The following is a 19,886-nucleotide window of genomic DNA, read 5'->3' as shown; positions in this document are numbered from 1 at the left end:
GGTGAGGAGCTCAGCAATCTGGGAGGACCTTGGCATAGAGACACTGCTCTTTTGGATCAAAAGGAGCCAGGTGAGGTGGCTTGGGCATCTGATGAGGCTGTCCCCAGGTGCCTTCCACTGGCGGTGCACCAGACATGACCCACTGGGAAGAAACCCCTAGGCTCACCCATGCTTGGGAGCACCTCGCAATCCCCAAGGAGACTGTTGGGCAAAGGGAAGTCTGGTCCCACTACTCAGCCTGTTACCACCATGATCCTTGACAAAATTCAGCTTTTCTTTCCTCCTCTTTTTTTTCATATACCAGTACTACTAGATATAATAGAGAATAATATAATATATTATATAATATAAATGAGAAATAATGCCTTTAAAAATTAGACCACATCTAATCCTAATCAGGATTCTTTTATCTTTTTCTTGGTGGTGCTCATTGAACTACTGAGTTCTGTCTTTACAGGAGGGTGGCATTTATGCTGGGACACTGTAATGCTGAAATATACACTGGCATTGGTGTTGTCAGACTTTCTTCTGGATTTTAAGGCTGGATTTTCATTCTTGGAGCTAGATATGTTGATATACTTGTATAAAAGACACATATAAGGGTTTTTGAAAAGCTTGAAACTAAATGTTGAAACTTCTTTAAATCATGTTAAGTTCCAGAATAAATACCATATATAAGACATATATTAAAATAACCAGTAAATATGTCTATATCAGGCTTCCTTAATATTGAAATTCAGATGTATTTTTTATATAATGATATGTATAAAATATGGTTTGTATTTTAACTAGTGTGTTTTAAAACATGAAAAAAATGTTCCTGTTTACCATGAAAAGAAAACTATCATCATATTGCTTTTCAAGGCAGGGTGACTTCATTCTCTGTCTTTAAATGTCCGATGCTGCAGAATATTTGCAATTAAAGAGCTTCACGTTTCATTATTGGGGTAATACAGCCACAGCATGATGGCAGGTTGACAGACGGGGAATAGTTATATTTGAACTGCAATGCACATCCAAAATTCTAACTTTTTTTTTCTTTAAGTCTTTTACACTGTCAAGGAAAAGGATTGTCCATTATACCAGCTTCGACCAACGGAAAAGGGCAGATGCAGCTGTTTTAATCGGTGCCTACGCGGTGAGTATATCTATTGTTCCTCCCCTTTTGTCTGTGTTGTGCAGTGCTTGCGGTGTTGTGTAATCCTTCCAGATTACTATGAGGAACAGCTGAATATACTTGTACTAGCATTTTAGGAAGAGTGATAAAGATCTTTACTCTGGTTCTTCTATAATACGCAGTCTAAACAGCTGAGCTGATCCTGTGAAATGGCTCTACTGTAATCAAGTTCTCCCTCCACAAAGGAATGGGGAGTGAACATGTCTCTTTGTGTCCTCTGTTCTTTTAAATGCCCTGCCTTCATTAAAAGTTAAATATCACCATACTCTTTGTTAGAGAGGTTCCTTTCAGCGTTCTTCTGATCTCATGATGAGGGTCTATCGCCGAGTATAAATTTACATTTAATTATTTTCTGTATCTATTCCATTCCTGTGACTCTAGCACAGTGGTGTGACGTCCGTAGGAAAGAAATGTTCTTGTGAGAGCTGTGTTTGGTATGCATGACAAATCCAGTTTAACTTGAAAAATAGAGGGTTTAGAGGGACAGTTGAAATGTTGTATCTTCCTGTTGCAGCAGGAAAACACTTTAAGGTTGTCACAACATGGAACCATAATATCTCATTATAGGTGGCTTCTTGTCAGAGGTGATGTGTGAAACTGGAGGATTGTAAAACTGCCCTTGGGTTTCTCCTGAGGTGTCTGTGAGCAGCAGTTCTCAAAAGGATCTTTTTACAAGATATGACTCTCATTTCCCATGCATTCCATTCCCCCGTTTCATTCCTCATGGCTCCCTGGTGGAACATTGCCGCTGAGTGTTTACTTTTCACTGTGGTTGCTATATGTGACTGTGTTCTTTGAAGTGGCAGTGTGCAGCAGAAGCCTATACAATATGAGACACCATTAGGAGGGAGGGAGGGGGAGAGAGAGAGAGAGCACTTTTGAAATTATTCTGTAGGATGGTTCCTGTTTCTTCCAGTGGGGTGTTTGAATGGCCTGACTCCCTGTAATGCTGTGAAAACACTCATATTAACATCTGTTCCCAGTCTGCAAGAGATTACAGCCCAGGAGTGCTTGGTCTTTTTGATTCTTCTGTTGTTTTTGGTATAGTGTAGCAGAATTGATTTCAGAATAAATCAAACCGCTGAAGAGACTGTTGAAAGGGAGTACAATGAATTGCAAGTGCAGGTAAAAAAGGATGAAGCCAAGAGAGATGAAGTTAATTATACAGTCAAATGTTTCCATAACAATAATGGCAAAGTTCTTGGCAATGCAAGGAAAATAGCTCTAACTGATCTGATGTAATCAGTGGAGTACCACAGCAATCTGTACTAGGGACAATGTTCACCATTTACAACACTGCTCTAGATGCTGGTTTACAGTAGTTAATAACTTAGACATGTTGGCAGATCATACCAACACAGCAGGATCCACACGTGTGAATGTAATTGTAATGCATTAGTAAGGCCTAATTTAGAATAGTCTGTACAGTTTGGTCAGCATGTAGTAGAAGAGATTTTTCTACTCTTGAATCAATCCATACAAGAGCAACCATATAAATTATGGGGTTTAAAGGAATGCACTACACTGGCAGACTGAAGGAACTGTACCTTTTTAGTTTTGAACAGTTACAGAACAGACTACAAGGTGACAAACATTTGAAATCTTTAAAAACAGCGAATTTCTTCAGAAGGGTCAGTGAAACATAAACCAGGCAGTGAATTTGGAAACTACATGAAAGTACATTTAAAACTGAGAACAGGAGGCATGTATTTAGCTAAAGGGTTGTGGAAGTATGGAACAAACTGCTCAGCCGATACCCTGCCTTAGGGCTTTTCCCAGAAAGAATGCCCAGCTAGAAACAACTATGGGTGCCTGTACAGTGGAGGAATTACCTTAAATGACCTTATTTAACCAATAGAAAAAAGTTAAGCATCTAGTTCTCATGCATATGCCAGTTTCATTCTAGGGTCAGCTATTTCAGACTGGTTCAGTGAGGAAGTCATTGGAGATTACAGAAATAAATTAGGTGCAGAAATTAATTCTAGTAGTTGCTGTGTCACTGAAAATGACTCTTCACGTCCAGTAGTAGCCTGTGCAAACTAGACAGCCTTTGTTAGTTAGGCTGCTTCTTATTTGTACAATAAACCTATGATGTTCCATGTATAGAATACCAGTAAGAAACTGTGCCCTCCAGTATTTACATTACAGAGGATTTAATGGTCACTGGGGAATGGTTTAATCTGAGTTGGGGAAGCTGGTAAAATTAATCTCTGAGGTATTATCTTCTACTGAAGGGAGGAGAGCTATCTGAGAGATCAGCATTAATTTCAGAGTGCAGGAATAAATCTTTTTCTCTGAAAGAGGAAGAAGTCTATAATTAAAACTTAATATATACTGTAATACATAAACAAGCCCTACTCCTTCATCAAAAACTGGCTTTGACCTAGAAAAGTAATTTGGTCTTTGTGACTGCATAGTCTCTCTGTTGGCTGTAAGGCTGGTGGGCTCTAACCTGCAAACTAAAAGACCCTCCTGTGACTGAGATTCACAACTGTCTTGTACGTCTCATGCTGCTGAAGTGATTTGCTATGCTGTTTGTGCATTTGAACTTATGAGAGGAAGGCTCAGTCTCTTTTCACTTTCCCTGATCAGGAATGACTTGAAGAGCGCAGTGATTGTTCACCACTTCCCTTATTATTTTAAGGATGTTGGCTACTTAATAGAGAGTGATCCATTAAGCGGAGTGGTGCCTTTTGGCTTTCTATGAATCCTGTGGCTGTGGAGGTATAGGTATGGTATTTTGCTTATACAAATGTGGAAGTGACTTGTGAACCAATCACTCTCCCACTGTCCTTTTAGAGGGCTTTGTTGTTACGTGCAGATGGACATCAGGCTGTACTGAGGTTTATTAAAGATTGATACCTCCATACGCATTTGTTTCTAGTTTGTTTTTTTACCACTGCCCTGGTTTAGAAAGGGGATTATTCAACTTTTATTGAGCATCTGGCACTGGAATCCCACATTTCCTCTGGGTCACGTGCAATCCAGACAATCTGCATAGCTCCCCTGCATTCCAGGCACAGCATTTTAATACAGTCCTATTCAGCAGGATCTGATATTGCAATGGTAAATATTTTATGAGCAAGACAGAAATAACAAAGCTCTCCTCTTTCCATGACAGAACATTCTTCATGCACTGTTTCACGTATTCTACTCTGCTCTCAAGGCAAACTTTTACAAGATGCATGGAAAAAGAAATGATGATCATGGAGCTTTTTTCTGTTGTTAGCTTCAGTTGTTTACAAGGGGGTCAAATGATATGGGCTGTGGCTTGCAAAACATATGATTGGCTGTATTTTGGCACAGAGCTAGTCACTGAGCCCCATTGAAAATAATATCTGATATTGGGCCGCAGGTGTTTTGGGTAAATACAAACAATTTGTTTTTGGTTCTGGTAGGTTTATTTCCACTTAATTTAAGGTCTGAAGTTCAGCAGTGCTTTAGATCATGGAAAGACACTGGAATTCAGTGAGCCCATAGTAATGAAGTTTTTGAAGTTATTGTGTCTGTAGGTTTAAAAATGAACAAGTTTTCAAATTCTGTGATTAAATAAATGAACACAGATGTGGGATAAATAGTGGAACTGCAGTCTGTCTCATTGCTTTAACTAAAAGAAAACGGTAATGTGAAAATGATTTGAAATGATGACGGGTTCAGACTGTTTTCCATTGCTCATTTTCAAGCTGTAGTAGTTTTAGATTTTAAAATGTAGTACTAGGAGCACTTTGTGATTGATCCAGGTCTTTCTCAGTACATTTATGTTAGTCCTTGGTGAAATATGCCACCTGGATATCCTTTACCTCCTGGGAAAAACTAAGGTTGCTGTTGGAAGAGGTGTTAGTGGGGCCAGCAGGGGGCGCTCATCCCACGGTCTGTGTGGGTCCTAATGCCGCCAGTATAGTGACGGGGACACTATACTGTGAACAGGCGCCGTCCTTCAGATTGGACGTAAAACCGAGGTCCTGACTCTCTGTGGTCATTAAAAATCCAAGGGCGTTTCTTGAAAAGAGTACGGGTATAACCCCGGTGTCCTGGCCATATTTCCCATTGGCCCTTACCAATCATGGCCTCCTAATAATCTCCATCTATGAATTGGCTTCATTACTCTCCTCTCCTCCCCACTGATAGCTGGTGGGTGGTGAGCGTTCTGGTGCACTATGGGTGCCATCGCATCATCCAGGTGGATGCTGCACATTGGTGGTGGCGGAAGGGAGTTCCCATTACCTGTAAAGCGCTTTGAGTGGAGTGTCCAGAAAAGCGCTATATAAGTGTAAGCAATTATTATTATTATTATTATTATTATTATTATTATTATTATTATTTACATTGATGAGTGTGCTCACATATGGGTTTCATTTCAGAGAATGGGTGTTTTTTGTTGACTCTGACCAGAAATGGTGTGCTGTGTACAAAGCCTCATGATTGTGTGTGGAATGGATTCCAGTGTTCTGCCTTGTGTTGAAGATGTAGGGTTTTTGTAGTTTGTCAGTCCTAAGTAGTATGGATGTGGTACAGATCTGATCTCGCCTATGCAGGAGAAGTTTGCTAGGGCTGCTGCTTCTTCAGGGGTGTCTCAGAAATGCATTTTTTACTTAGTAATTCTTTTTTGTGCTGTAGTCTTTCAGGCTTCCCACAAACCTTACTTTTGAGCTTTTATTGTCATGGGTCATCACTATCTCCCAACCCCCCTGGTGGAATTTGGTTAACCAGAAAACACTGACCTGGTTCTTAACAACTGTATTATCTTCTTAACAACTGTCACCCACTGCAGTGATCTTTCACAACTCAGATCACATTCTGCAGTGTCTTGTAGTGTTATATTAAAAACAATTCTGACACAGTGTACCATGTGCTTTTGAAATAAAATCTCACTTTTAGGAGACATTACATTTGATAGGTAAATTAAAGTAACATTTTTTGCCACTGTTTAAAATCAGTCAGCAGCAGTTACATCAGTTCTGCATCATTAGTTATGTCTTCTTGTCTGCAGAATCCTTCAGTGTGCAGTGTGTTCCCAACTATGCTGTATCATTACTGTGGGTTCTCTTTGATTAGTGGTCTGTGAGCAGTATGCTAATGCTTGTTGTTCATTGTTGTTGGTTTTAGGTTATCTACCTAAAGAAAACTCCAGAAGAGGCATACAGAGCCCTTGTCTCTGGGTCCAATCCATCATACCTACCATTTAGGTAAGAATCTGAAGGCTTTTTGCTTTGTAATAAGATAAGATCACTTTATTGCCCGTATACAGTTTCTTGGATTAGGAATTTCTTTTCACATACCCCAACATTCTCTCCATGAGACACACAGACGGGAAGAGAAGCTTGGGGTCAGAGGACAGGATCAGACACTTATATGGCACCGCTGGAGCAGTTGGGGTTAAGGGCCTTGCTCAGGGGCCAAACAAAGTAGGATTCCTCTGCTGGCCCGTAGGATACAAACCGGCAACCTTCCAGCCACAGGTGCAGATCCTTAGCCAGAGAGTCACCGCACCACAATACTGTTGAATCTTGAAACTCCTGGCTGTGAAAAATGTGAAGGCAGCCTAAAAGGAATATGCAAGGTTCTGTCAGGAACAGGTACAGTGGGAGATGCAGTCCTCTTCACTTTATTATTGTGCGGATTGGACTTATGAGATTCACTAGGAGAAGAAAAAGAGTCACGTAAATCTGTTTTACTGCTGTGTGTTCAGCTGGTCTATAATGTCATTTTAACTAGCTAGAGTCCTCTGGTATGCAATTGCATGTTCAAATCTCAGCTCACAAATTGGAAAGACACCCAGCAGGAATGAGAATGTGTAGGTAGACTACTCTGACCACTTTTAAGCCACCCAGCTTTGTAACATGTCGCAAGCAGCACAGCCCTGTACAGAAGGCTAAGTGCCAATTGCCCGTTATGGTCAGCTGGAGACATGTTTGAGAGTCGAACCTACACTTGGGCAAGCTCGTTCCCTGGTTGAACCACTCTGAAGCTCTGACCCAGGAAGTATTACAAGGTTGCACCCTAAACAGTTTATTGCTGGATAAAACTTTGATGTATTGGGAACAAAATGGAAATACAAGACTGGTGGGACAATGCAACTCTCAGCTTGTGCAACATACAGTATGCAGCGCTTTCTGCCCAGGTCTACACACCAGTCCCAAGTCCCTCATCCCTGGCCTTGGAGGCTGCAAATCTGCTATTGAACCTCTATAGGTCTGCGGCTCCTCGGCCAGACTAATGCTAGCAAGTAACAGGTCAAACAAGATCGGAGCCAGATACAACTTTATATCTGATCTTGCTTTTGTGATAATTGATCTCATAGTTCATAACCAACAGCTGCTCTTGATTAAACTCGCTGCTTCACTGTACATTTGAGTTTGATTTATTCTTATCTTCCAAGAAGGCATTATTAAAGTGGTTGACCTATGCGCCTCATGAAAAAAGCTAATGGAAAATGTTAGTTTAAATTACAACATTATAACCATAACAAACATGTATCCGGGCTAGCCTGAGTGTGAGAACCAAGGTGATTTTCAAAGGTTTTTGCTTTTTAGCAAAAGTTGAATTTTATTTTCTGAAATTAACCGTTAATGCTCAAAGGTACAAAGAACAAATGTAACATCAGACAATACAGATTATTATATTATTAAATCAGATTAAATGAAATGTCATTTTTGGCAGATAAATCATTTGAATGTTGTTTAGGGATAGAAAAACTGGAGCAAACTTCTTTGAAGTGGAGCAACAAAATACTGAAAATGTGAAAAAAGCCACTGTGCCAAAGAGATGCAGTGTTAACAATCCCAGATGATCATTCTCCTTTCTGTGTTGCTGGATGAAGTGTTTGGAGATGGCAGACTGTGTGTGCTTGGTAGGTTATCGCAGAGCCTACTTCCTGGGATCTGAGCCTCTTGTGAAGGTAGTCTACAGCTGGTTGACAAGGTGCTTGTTAATGTCACTTGCTCTGAAAACAACATGATTTACCTGTCATCTTTCCCCCTTGACCAGTGTGATCTGTTTGTTGGAGTTTAAAACAAGCAGGCTGTATTCTCAGGGGTTCTGAATGTCACAGTCTCACTCCTCTTATCCTTGTGACATTCACATAATCCGTCTTTGTGGACTGAAATAAAATACCTGTCCTGCTGTGATTCATTCACTTTAATGGGATTGAGCTGTGTTTGTATGCACACTCACTTGGTTGGAGATGTAATTGTGATTAGCATTATACTTCACTTATAGACATACATTTAAAAGGTTTGTAGTTGTGCTCTCTCTTGTTTAGAATATAGATGGTGAATGGGATAGAGCTATAATTGCTTTCCTAGAGCTGTGGATTGTTGTATGATAAAGCAACTTTCTAAGCCACACAGTCTTGTGAGTATACATTAATGCTGCTCCTTGGGGATCTTTCCATTGCAAATGTATTATCAAGTGAGGTACAGTTTCATTCTCTAATATCAAAGTGGAAAGAAACCTCCAGCATTTTACCTGGCTTTTTTTATCCTATGTTGGGTCCAGTTCTGCTTGAAATGATACTAGTCCCTTTCAAAAGGGCTCATTTCAGAGGGATATTAATGCTGCCCTTAACTTATTTCTTAGTTATTTCTCTCTCTGTGATTTTCCCCTGACCTCAAACTATTTGCTAAGGTGCTTGTAAAAGACCTGTTGTTTGTGATACTGTCCACTGGCACCTTCACCTTATACACACATCTTATCACTGCCACTCTGCATTGTCTTGCACTGCCAAGGCTTTTAACTGAGTTCCTGTTTAGATCATATGGGATTGGGTTTAGATTTCTTCAGGACAGTTCAAATGTTATATGTCCCAGCAGTCATGGTGTTAAACTGTATGTGCTATTCACAGTTCGCTGTTACCAGGGGCACTTGTCGGGGGTTCCGACGTTCCCATCTGCTTTGTGCCCTGTGTTGGGAACCGACTGAAGTTTCTACTCCTGTTACTGTCCACATACATGGTCAGCATTGCTTCAGTCTATAGGGATGATACTTTGTTATACAGTTTATAGAGTATTCCCTCTCCTTGCCTCATCTGCTAGATGTTTTTGATTATCATGGTGCTCTTTCAGAGTAGAAAATGAATTGTCATTATTATTTCCATAAAATTTTGCAATCTAGTGAGCTAGGCTAACACCTGAGATAGTGGTATTGAGATGTACACACAGTTTGCCAGGAAACAACAATTTCATTTCACAAGTGGTCTTGGACAAGGTCGTGTCTCCATAATAAAATGTGCTTTCTTGCTTTATTTCTTTTTACATCTATGATCCCTTTTCTCCCTCTTTAGAATTATTAACCTTGTTTACAGAATCACATTTCTAAGTTTATAGAGAAAGGGATGTGACCTCATATTAAATTCCCCAATATGCAGAAAGAAATCTGAAGGGGGCTTAGCTCTATCACATTTTATTTTGACTCCTTCATTTTGCAAACAAAAATGCTGTATCTCCGTTTCCACTTGAAGAAAGTCCATTTTGACCTCATACAGTAGATGACAAGATTTAATGTATACTTGTATCACTTTTAGACACTGTAGATTCCATTTTGGACCAATAATTACATACTGTAGTTAAACTTGGGCTTTTAGTGAAAGATTCATGAATTGTAAGAAAGCATACCATTTGCCCTCTCCTGTTTTCCATCATCATCAACTCTTTGCAGGTAATTCCTCTTTCTCTGTCTCATTTTGGAATGATAAAGGGATTCACTTTCCAGTGGAAATGTATTTTAAATCCTTTGCTTATAGCAGGATTTGCAATCTCAATACAAAATTCCTTTCATTTTGAAATTTAAGCCTATATGTCCCCTGAGGGGTGAAGTAAAACTAAAACTTTCTTCACAAAGACTCCTTTAGGTGCTGTGGCATGATGTTTACCTCCTGTGTGCACTCTGTAGTATACTATAAGCATGTTTTAAACATGGCTGTGTCCAGGAGTGGTTAAGTTTTGGAACATTTTCTCATTTCTCATTTTCTCATTGTCCACTGTTCTACACAAGGGTGTTCCTTGGTCTTGTCTGGTGCTCTTGTTAAATTAGGGCTCCAGACTGAGCCTTGTGTAGCAACAGAAACTGATATGATGTGCTGGTGTGACCTCTGACTTTGCTGGTCTTGAGCCGTCTTGATAGGGTTAGTACAGAGGTGGGACAGGTAGAGGGTGCTGCTGCTGACCTGGTCTAATCCTCATTACACATAATATAATTAACAAAAATAGTTATGTTAGGGCTCCATTGTTAGGTCATTTGGTGTGGAAGACTACTGATGACCATGGGGCGATGCTTAAAAATTGTTCTGTCCATGAAATAAAGAATAATTTGATTCACAAAAATAAAGAAAAAAATACGATGGAATAGTATTTCATAGACTGCATAAATAGGCCTGAAATTCAGAAATGTAAAAGCAATACACTGAAAAGATATTGGAAGTGCAAAGAGTTCTTTAGTACAATGTCAGTAAATGAACAGTTAAAGATCCTTCTGATCCACAGTATATCAACGAATTAGATTGATATATTTAGCAAACTTTGCAGGTGATACAAGAGGGTAACAGGAAGAGAGAAATATTGACAAGGGAATTATAAACAGACACATAATCTTGGATTGGGGAGATACTTGGGAAGATTGAAAGTGAAAGTAAATAGAGTAGGAAGTAGGAACATTATACTTTTCCCTATGCTTTTACTGTGCCTGAAAATGCATGTGAACAGGATCTGGAACAGAATGCTTGTGTACAGAGCAAAAAGTATAGAATATAAATCAGGGGGTGTTCGGCTCAAGCTTTATAATACGCCAATGAGATCTCATTAAAACTATTGTGTTCAGTGTCAGTCACCATATCACAAGAACTCTATGACTTCAGAAGTGTTCCAAAAGCAATCAGAGGGATTACTGATCTCATGGGATTGTTGTATAAATGAAGGAGATAAATATCTGTAATGTAAAACAATGAAGATTAAAAGGAGGCTTGATACAAGTTAATAAAACTCTTAAGGGGTAGAGCCTCAACCCAGGAAACTGTTTTGCACTTGGTAGTAAATCAAGAACAAAGGGTCACTTAAACTAAAAGGTGATTCATTTAGGACTGAAAATAGGAAACGCCTCTGGCACATAAAGTAGCAAGTTTTTTCAACAAGTGGTTAAGGCCCTAATTCTGGGCACTTTAAGAAAAGATTGAATAAAACTTTAGATTCAATCAGGTACTAAAATACCAAATAAGCAAGAAAAATATGTTCCTTAGATTGGTGCTGAAAGCTGTTTTCTATGTTTATCCAGGTCAAAGTGGCACCAGTATCTCAGGGGGCGAGCAGCTTGAGCACTTGGGCACAGTCTCCAGGAAGTGATTTCAGTGGCAGTGTGAGGCGTGATGCCCATCATCTGTGGAAAAATTAGCTAATACACGGCATAAAACCATGGGGTGGGGTTGTGTGCTGTTGCTGACTGAGGATACAAGCTCCAGTGTAAATCTAATGCCTCCAAATGCGTTCTATTTTTCACAAAAACCCCACACTCAAGAAAAAAAGGTAGCTTGTTGGATCAGATAAAAATCAGAGGTTGCAAAGGGCTTGATGAACCTTTGCAACCTCTGATTTTTATCTGATCCAACAAGCTACCTTTTTTTCTTGAGTGTGGGGTTTTTGTGAAAAATAGAACAGAGTGAACACCTTTGGTGGTTGATCATTTTGGTGTGTGACGTTGCCAGTAATCTTCACCCACACAGGAACTGCAGCTCTTGCTGTGTCATGTTTCTGTGGGAACACTTCACACCAGATCTGTTTGAGACTGGTTTGGGGATTCTAGCCAGATGCTTCTGTTTTTTAAAATTAAGTACAGTTGTCCAAAGGAAGGCCAGTGGTTTAATTTCTTTCATTGAATAAAATACATTTTGCACCAGTTTGAATGCAACAAGTACATCAGCAGTACAGCAGTACTGTTCCAGAGGTACAGATGTGGAGTAATGTAGAGATGGAGGGGTACTATATACAGTATGTTTAAATATGGCTAAAGCACTAAACATTTTGTTAGTAATTTGTGCTTGTGTAGAAAGTGCATGGCAATGACATTTATTACAAATGGGGTATGGTTTTTTATGGTTCAAAAGGCAAAAATGAAACATGGTTACTAAATGAACACTGCGAAACGTCTCTTGGATCTCGTGTTCTCATTTGTAAGTGCTGCATGTGTGGAGGGGAAGAAGATGATCCCTGAGTAATTTAAGAATTCATAAAGAAACACAGGGCCAATGGGCAAAGTTTAGCAGGAGAAAACCTGTGCCATGTTGTTTTTATTCTAACCTTTGCCAAGATCATCTGCAGTGCCCCTCAGGAAAGCTGTCTGAGGTACATCATGGTAGAGGCAAAGCAGGTGCAGGGCCAAATAAAAACATGACTTGGTATGGTGAGGAAGATCTACAAGTACGGCAACAGTAAGTTCTGACACACTTTCTGCCTCACCTGGGTGAGCAGCTGGGCACGCTTTGCAGCCAGTCCCATTTCACAGCGTCTTCACTCTCCTTTTCCCTGGGTTTGTTCTGGCTTTGTAGTATGGTAATTGGGAATTGATCCCAGATTTCTTGGAAAAACTTCTGACTTTGCACAGAAAAAATAATTGAATTCTACTGTGCTTTCAAAATTAAAAAAAAATGCTGTTTTGCATATTCCGTACTTTTCACAGCAAAGTCTAGTCATTTGCCCCACTTCCACGGCCAATTTTACCACGCTCTTTTAACACGTTTGATTTGCGCTTCCTCTTGCGTAAGCTTGGAAATGTACTAAAGGCAGTGCTTGTGTAGGAGTGAATGACTTTGCTGCTGTGTGGAAAGGCGTTGCTGCTCTAATTGGGTCCTTGAGTCGGTTTCATTAGGCAGCGTTAATCTGAGAAGGGGAGTGCCTCGCTTGATATGGTGTGGTACATTCCTCTAGCAGGCACTTGTAATAAATAAATTATATGAACCCCACACTAGCAGAGCTGAATTATTATGGATAAACTACGGCATGATTTATTTATTCTGTCCAAAATAAGCTGCTCTTCGCTTTTACAGTTCCTGAAGAAGGCAGGAAAATGTTGAAAGAACATTCTCTAAATAAATAACTTTCTTTAAATAAATCAGCAGTTGAAATCTGATTAAAAATCTTGCTTGAAGATTTTTTTATTGACTCACTGTGATCTAACAGTAGATTCCTTTCAATATACCACTAATTTAAACAGGTTATGAAGGTGTGTGTCAGTTGTTTTTTGAATGAGAACGATTTTGTTAGGAGGTACTGAGGTCAGTTTCAAGGGGTTGTCTGCATTTTCTGGGGTATAATGGGGCTTGATGGAGCCTTTCACAGAGAAACAGATAACAGTTCAATTGATTCTTTCCAGGATTTTTATATGCTCTTGTCAAATCTGTGCCAATGAAGTGGAAAGCCAACCATATTTCAGCTCAGTTCTGCTATTTTTTAGGAATTTATTCTGAATAAATAAGGTAGCAGATTAACATGTCTGACACCTGAAACTGAAATTTCTCAATTGCTCTGCAATAGGAATGTGAGAAGTGGGAATTCTCTGAGGCTGCACACTAGGATCCTGCCTTTGAAATTGTCATCTTGGTTGCAGTCATACTTAATCTCTGAGTACATTGGAATACACCATCGCAGGTCACTCAGAGCCCTTCTGTATCTCAGTGGTGAGATGCTGCATGTTGATGACAGTATGCTGAGCAGTAGGAGCCAGGTCTATAAAGGTCATTCTCACAAGCTTCCTCATATTTTAATCCCTCTGTTAAAATACCAAGGATGCTCTCATCATTAAAACTGACCAGATCTCAGTTGTGGTACCATTATTTTTTGCAGAATACAGGATTCGTTACCATTTATTTCTCCCTGTGCTGCATTAGTAGTCTTAGTCTTAGCCTTAGTGCTTATATTACCCTCTAATAATTGAAGAGCCATTATAGAAGTAGATGTCCTCTTCTGAAAACATTAGTTGGTGGGTAACTAAGAACAAACACAGAACAAAACTAAAGCAAACACAGATGCACATTCTGAAGGTCTGGGCAATATTAACAGTTTAAGGTTTAAATTTAACAATTTGGAACTTGTAAACTTTACAGATTAGAGCTAAGCATATTCACATACCCAGTTCTCGGCATGACCACATTAAACAATGGTCTGGAAATCCTGAATCGCAGAGGGAAGTTATATATAAAGTAAATCAAGGTGGAAGCAGACAAGGAGCTTCAAATTTGGACAAGAAGCTCACACCTATAGCTTCAGTCAGAAAGATGTAAGAAGATTTAAAAAAAAACTTCTTCACAGACTCTGCAATGGCAGGCTGGCCACCTCCGTGACTCCAGAAGGCCTGAAGACTCTGAGCTGAAGCACATCTATGTGTTGGCACATGTTCCAGAAGATCAGCCTTCCTAAGCCCCCTAGTGTGAGGAAAAAATGTGCCTCTTTCATACCACAATACTCAGACACTCTCTTCTTCCACACAGAACCAAGAACGACCTGCAGGGCCTGAAAGAAACTATTTTTGTTTTTGTTTTCTCACAGGGCTTTGGGAATCATAGTTCATATCCTTTTAGTAAGAAAGGAAGTGGAGAAGATTTTGAGATTAAGTCACCCTGTTCTAATATTTTTATTTATATTTGTAATTCAGCTCCATGTCTTTGATTCTAATGATCCAGGAGTAAGATAAGATCACTTTGTTAGCCATATACAATTTCTTGCATTAGGAATTCATCTTTTTCACATACCCCAGCTTGCTCTCCATGAGACAGACAGGGAGAGGAGCTTGGGGTCAGAGCACAGGGTCAGTGATTGTACAGCACCCCTGGAGCAGTTAGGGCTCAGGGACTCAAAGGAGTAGGATTCCTCTGCCGTCCTCTGCAGGATTTGAACCGGCAACCTTCCAGCCACAGGCGCAGATCCTTAACCACAGTGCCACCTCTCCTCCCCAGAAATGTACAAAAAAGCATTTCAGTATTTGTTTGCGAATCTCACTTTATTGTGAATATCAGGTTTATTAATGAGAAGCACAGGGTAACAAACAATGCTGAAAAATAAAAAGCCTACAGTGGGACGTGCAAGCTGCCAGGGAGGCATTCAATAGGTTTTAGAGTAGCTTTTCACAAGAATGTCCTTGAGACCTTTGTATGTTTTTTTTTTTTTTCTGGCAAAGCATTGTAACCAAACAGATGCCCATTTATGCTTTTCATTGTTTGGAGATTTACGACACACTGTGGACTAGAGTTGCAACACAGGCTATTCATGATCGCTGTTTGGGCAAGTCTCAACCTGCTGTCTTTGTCATTGTTAGACTTGCATTTGCAATGTTAGCGACATCTCCAATGTCTGAAGCGATCCGTACACAGTGTACCGCTCACTCTGTTTGAGCCAAGTGATTGTTGTAGTTCAACTAGCAGCTCACTCTTCTATGAGTCTTATCTGCTCATAATTGCTACACAGAGAAATGTGATTGAATAGCATTAAATAGGTTTCCCTCTCCTGTCTTCTTTAATTGTGAGTGTTTGGAATATACGCTTAATTGACTAACTCAGTTCTCCTTTCCTTTATGCAGACCATATTTATATTTAGACTGGCATATGAAAAGCCTGAAGAATGACACACCTTTGTTAAATCTGACCTGCGTTTGATGCCCCTGGATCCCCAGGTGAAGAGTTTAACATAAACAGTAGCTAATGGATGTGGCGTTTATCAGCCATCAGCTTCTGGGCCAAGTATTTGCTCTCTCAATGCTGGGACTCTGCTGTTCTCTCCTAGCTGTGTTACTTTTCCTACTTTGCCCATAACTCTGCCTCAATTCTTTATGCTTTTCAATGGTAACCAGTACCATTTAGTTTATATCATACTTCATCCCATTCATTCATCATGTTTTCACTGGCAATGAAATTAGTAGAGAACTGTGCTGTTGATACTCTTCTCCTAGTAATTATAGACCTGTTACCGGGGAGTAGATGAGTTTTGAAGTAGGAAGGACTGCACTCAGCAGATATCCAGTGAAAGAAACTGTGTTTCTTCCTAGTATGTCTGCTGAAAATGACTGCTATCGTTTGAACTCGAGGTTAGTAAAGCCTGGCACTAATTTCATAATGTTTAATTAAAAATGTATAACAAAGGAGAGAGAGGTTGTTGAACAGGTGTTTTTAGAAGAGGAGCAGGCAGCTATTGTGACAGACTGAAAGGCGGACAACACACATGAGTGGAGCAGCTTGCGGTCCGTAATAAGTCAATAAATAACATGTTTTGGTAAAATACTGTGTAAAATATTTTAAAATAAAATACACCAAAGAACACCAAACCAGGGTTCTGCAAAATATTATAGTGATCATCCAATGACTTCTTTAAAAAAACTATTGATTATATTGTAAACAAATTTCATTGGAAGAGCAGCAGTAATAAAAATAGATACTTATATAGTCTGAATTTTGATTTGTGTACTATCTATCTATCAGTAGTCTGTATACAGAAACATTGATGAAGACTAGTACTGGTATAGTCTTTGGTTAGAAAGTCAACAGAATGATTGTAACTAGTTCTGTACCAATTGAACTATGAAACTGCAGAAAACTGAATTTTTACAAAGTACACAGAAGCTGTGCTTGGCAAACAGGTGGAATGTGGAAGTTAGCCGATTAAGAGCTGTTCAGCACAAATGAGGAAATCGGTCTCTCTGGACAAACCTGTTAGGATTCTGTGACGCTAGTGCTCTAGATTGTCAAGGCAGTCTTGCACATACTTCTGCTGGGAATGTTACCTTTGTTGTGTTCATTCCCTTTTCACTCCCTTCACCCCACTGGGAGGTTGCTGAGGTGTTGCACAGGTCTGTGATCTAACCATATGTGATTACAAAGGTTCTGCAGTGATGTTGTTTAAAGGATGGTGGTTTTACTTTTCCGTCCTTCTACCTTCTACACTCAGGAGCCAGTTTTGGATGAATGCCTCGGTGATTGGTTTGTAATGTAGGAGGGAAACGTTTTTAGCCTTCCTTTAAATGGAACCAAAGGGAACCACTCTCACTCGATTGCTACTGCTGACAGTAGGCTTTGCCTAATTCTAAAAGTGACACACTTCTAACAACTAAATGCACAAAAGTGCATGAAGTTGATACATTTTTACAGGAGACAGTGATACATTTCAGACCAAACAGTTACTCTTAAAATATGGTTTTATACTTTTTAGGCCGCATACATATTTCAGTGTTGAGTTGAGTCAAAAGTGACTTATTCCTAGGCCTTATGAGTTTCTTGATCTCTGGGATTTCTAGGTCCACTGAGGTATAGCTTTTCATTTCTCTGCCTTCATACTTTGGAAATCACAGTGGCCGAGAGAGCCAGTTACTGGGGCTGTGAAAACTTGCTGCTTCGGTCATAGTCTTGGGCAACAATGTCTCATTATTCTCTCTCTGTGGAAGTAGTGACCGATCGTGGCTCTCCTACAGTGAGCACATTGTCTCTTCAGGTTTCAGGACTTTCTCAAGGTTTCCCTGGCAACCAGGCCTCTGCTCGTGGTTGTTTTGCATTTCAGTGGACAGACTGCCTGGAGTTGGGCAGGGTGGACACTATGGGGAATATCCACTGCAGGGCCTGCAGTCTCCTCTAATTGCTGTGTGTTAAGCTTGTGAAGAGTGAACAGTCAGGCCTTGGATTATTATCTTGTAATGTTATAAACCTCTTTTTTTTATTAGGATAATCCATTTCCTTCACATCAAGTTCTTTGATAGTTTGCTAAGGGACATCCTAGTCACATTAAGTTGATGTAGTAATTTACCACAAAAAGAGTTACAATGTTCTTGTTATATTGTGTATGTATTGTAAATTTCCAATAGAAAGTCTGTAGTACTCCTTTTAATACTTTTCTGAAGCAAAACCCAAGCAAGCTAGATGGTCTAAATAAGTCATTATATTTTCCCGTAATTCTGTTGTAAGCCTGTGGTCATTTATGTTGTACTTAATGGTTAGAACATGTTTTTATGAGGCTCTGGCAGAGCAGGAAGATCTTTACTGCAGAATGAGCCTTTAAGTTAAACAATTTATTAAAAATGTTGCAGAAAGTATGAGATGTTGCTTGACAAAAACACCCACCTGGGTTTACCAAAGATATATTATTTGTTGCGGCAACACAGTGAATGTTTTTTTTTTTGGTATTTTGTATTTTATGGGCTGGTAATCTGCACTGAGATGTAATATTTACATTGTGTTTCTTAAAAAAAAATCTATATTTTTTGCTTTTCTATTGATGTCCCATATATACTGTAGATAGAGCCCCGATTCTGGTGTTAGAGCTTTTGTTTTGTAGACATGCTTTACCTCAGGTGATCTGTGAGTCTTAATCTGGGTTTGGAAAGATTAGAAATCAAGTTAGAAGTTCTGCTCTTTCTAGCCTATGGCCTATATTGGGCTGTTGTGGCCTGAGATGCCCGGAGGAAAGGCTAGGGTGGAGAGCAATAGCCTGATGTTAGAATTAAAACTGGTCTGGTCATGATTAAACATGCCAGTCATTTTCAAGGCCAGCAAGAGTTGTTTGCTCTTGCTAATCCCAGGTTTTTTTTTTTGGAGTGATTAGGTAAGAGGTGAGAGACTGTTAGCACTCCCTGCTTGACAGCAGCACTCAACAGCTTTTGAAGCAATTTCACAAACTCAGTAGCACCTTCCAGCTCATTTTCTGCCAGGCCATTTCTTCCATTCTTGAAATGAATATGGTAAAATAAGGGATGAATTTGTTATAACAATTAAATGGAATAGAAAGTTAAAAGATGTTGGGAGTTTATTCTTTTAATGTTGGTGGACCTGGATCTTAAATGATGTGCTTTCTTTGTAGTAGATCTCTGGTGATTATGCCATCCACCCACTCTGGTGTTGTTTCCTGTGCTTTGTTTCCAGTTCTGGTAGTTGCCAAACTAAAGGAGGGAGGGGTGGTGGGTACCTCTATTAAAATATGATGCGACAGGCCCCACCACAGAAAGCAAAAAGCTGGCAAAACAATGAAACGGCAAGTGTAAATTATAAAACACCCATGGGGACATGCATTTACTTTTAACTATTTCCATATTACAAATTGCCAGGCATTCTCGGATGTGCTTCTTCGCATTTTGCTTGAAAGGTCTTGATGTTGTAGATTGGCAGTAAGACATGCATCCTAAATAAGATGGCACAATGTGAGCACAGAATCCGATTAATTTGATAAAGCCAAACAGCATTATTTTTTAAATGTGAAAGTACCATTTTAATTTGCATTTCAAAATCTTATCGGATATACAAATTTAGCACTTGCTTTGGGTCACATTCTTTGGAATTTAGTTCAACATAGCTGTGAAATCTTAAGTACTCTGGCAAATGTATGGAACAAATAGGCTCCAGACAGAGGGATCTCTGGAGAAAAGGGACGGGCAAGGCAGACTTGGTTGGTCCTTTCAGTTTCTGGATTTAATCAAGCTGCATTCACATACATTTAGGCAGAAAGCATCTTTGATAACATGTAACATTACAAAGATTAAAAGCTGTTAAAAAATGTTACTTGATGTAGTAGAAATGAAAATGAACTTGGGTGGCACATTCTTATTCTCCTGAGCTGACGCCTGTCCTGAAAACAGTGCTGTCATGTGCATTGGATAATACTTTCCTTTAGGCAGGGAGAGGATTGGTGTAAATGGCTTTGAAGTAACTGTAATTGCTCTGAAATGCCCTACGACCTGAAGTCTACCCTTGCCATCCTTA

General features: G+C 39.6%; 1 protein-coding gene across 4 annotated transcripts in view; it reads left to right on the top strand.

The window, feature by feature from the left end:
- The window catches only part of cdc14ab (cell division cycle 14Ab), an 80,618-nt gene that overhangs the window by 10,596 nt on the left and 50,136 nt on the right, over positions 1 to 19,886 (top strand). For all 4 annotated transcript variants that reach the window (XM_015339302.2, XM_015339301.2, XM_015339300.2 and 1 more), the window contains 2 exons: positions 1,046 to 1,138; positions 6,284 to 6,363. In XM_015339302.2, coding sequence (XP_015194788.2) covers positions 1,046 to 1,138; positions 6,284 to 6,363 — 173 coding nt within the window. The remainder of the gene's footprint in view (positions 1 to 1,045; positions 1,139 to 6,283; positions 6,364 to 19,886) is intronic.

Source organism: Lepisosteus oculatus, chromosome 9 (assembly GCF_040954835.1).
Source record: "Lepisosteus oculatus isolate fLepOcu1 chromosome 9, fLepOcu1.hap2, whole genome shotgun sequence".
NCBI lineage: Eukaryota > Metazoa > Chordata > Actinopteri > Semionotiformes > Lepisosteidae > Lepisosteus > Lepisosteus oculatus.
This window is presented reverse-complemented; position numbering and strand designations above follow the sequence as displayed.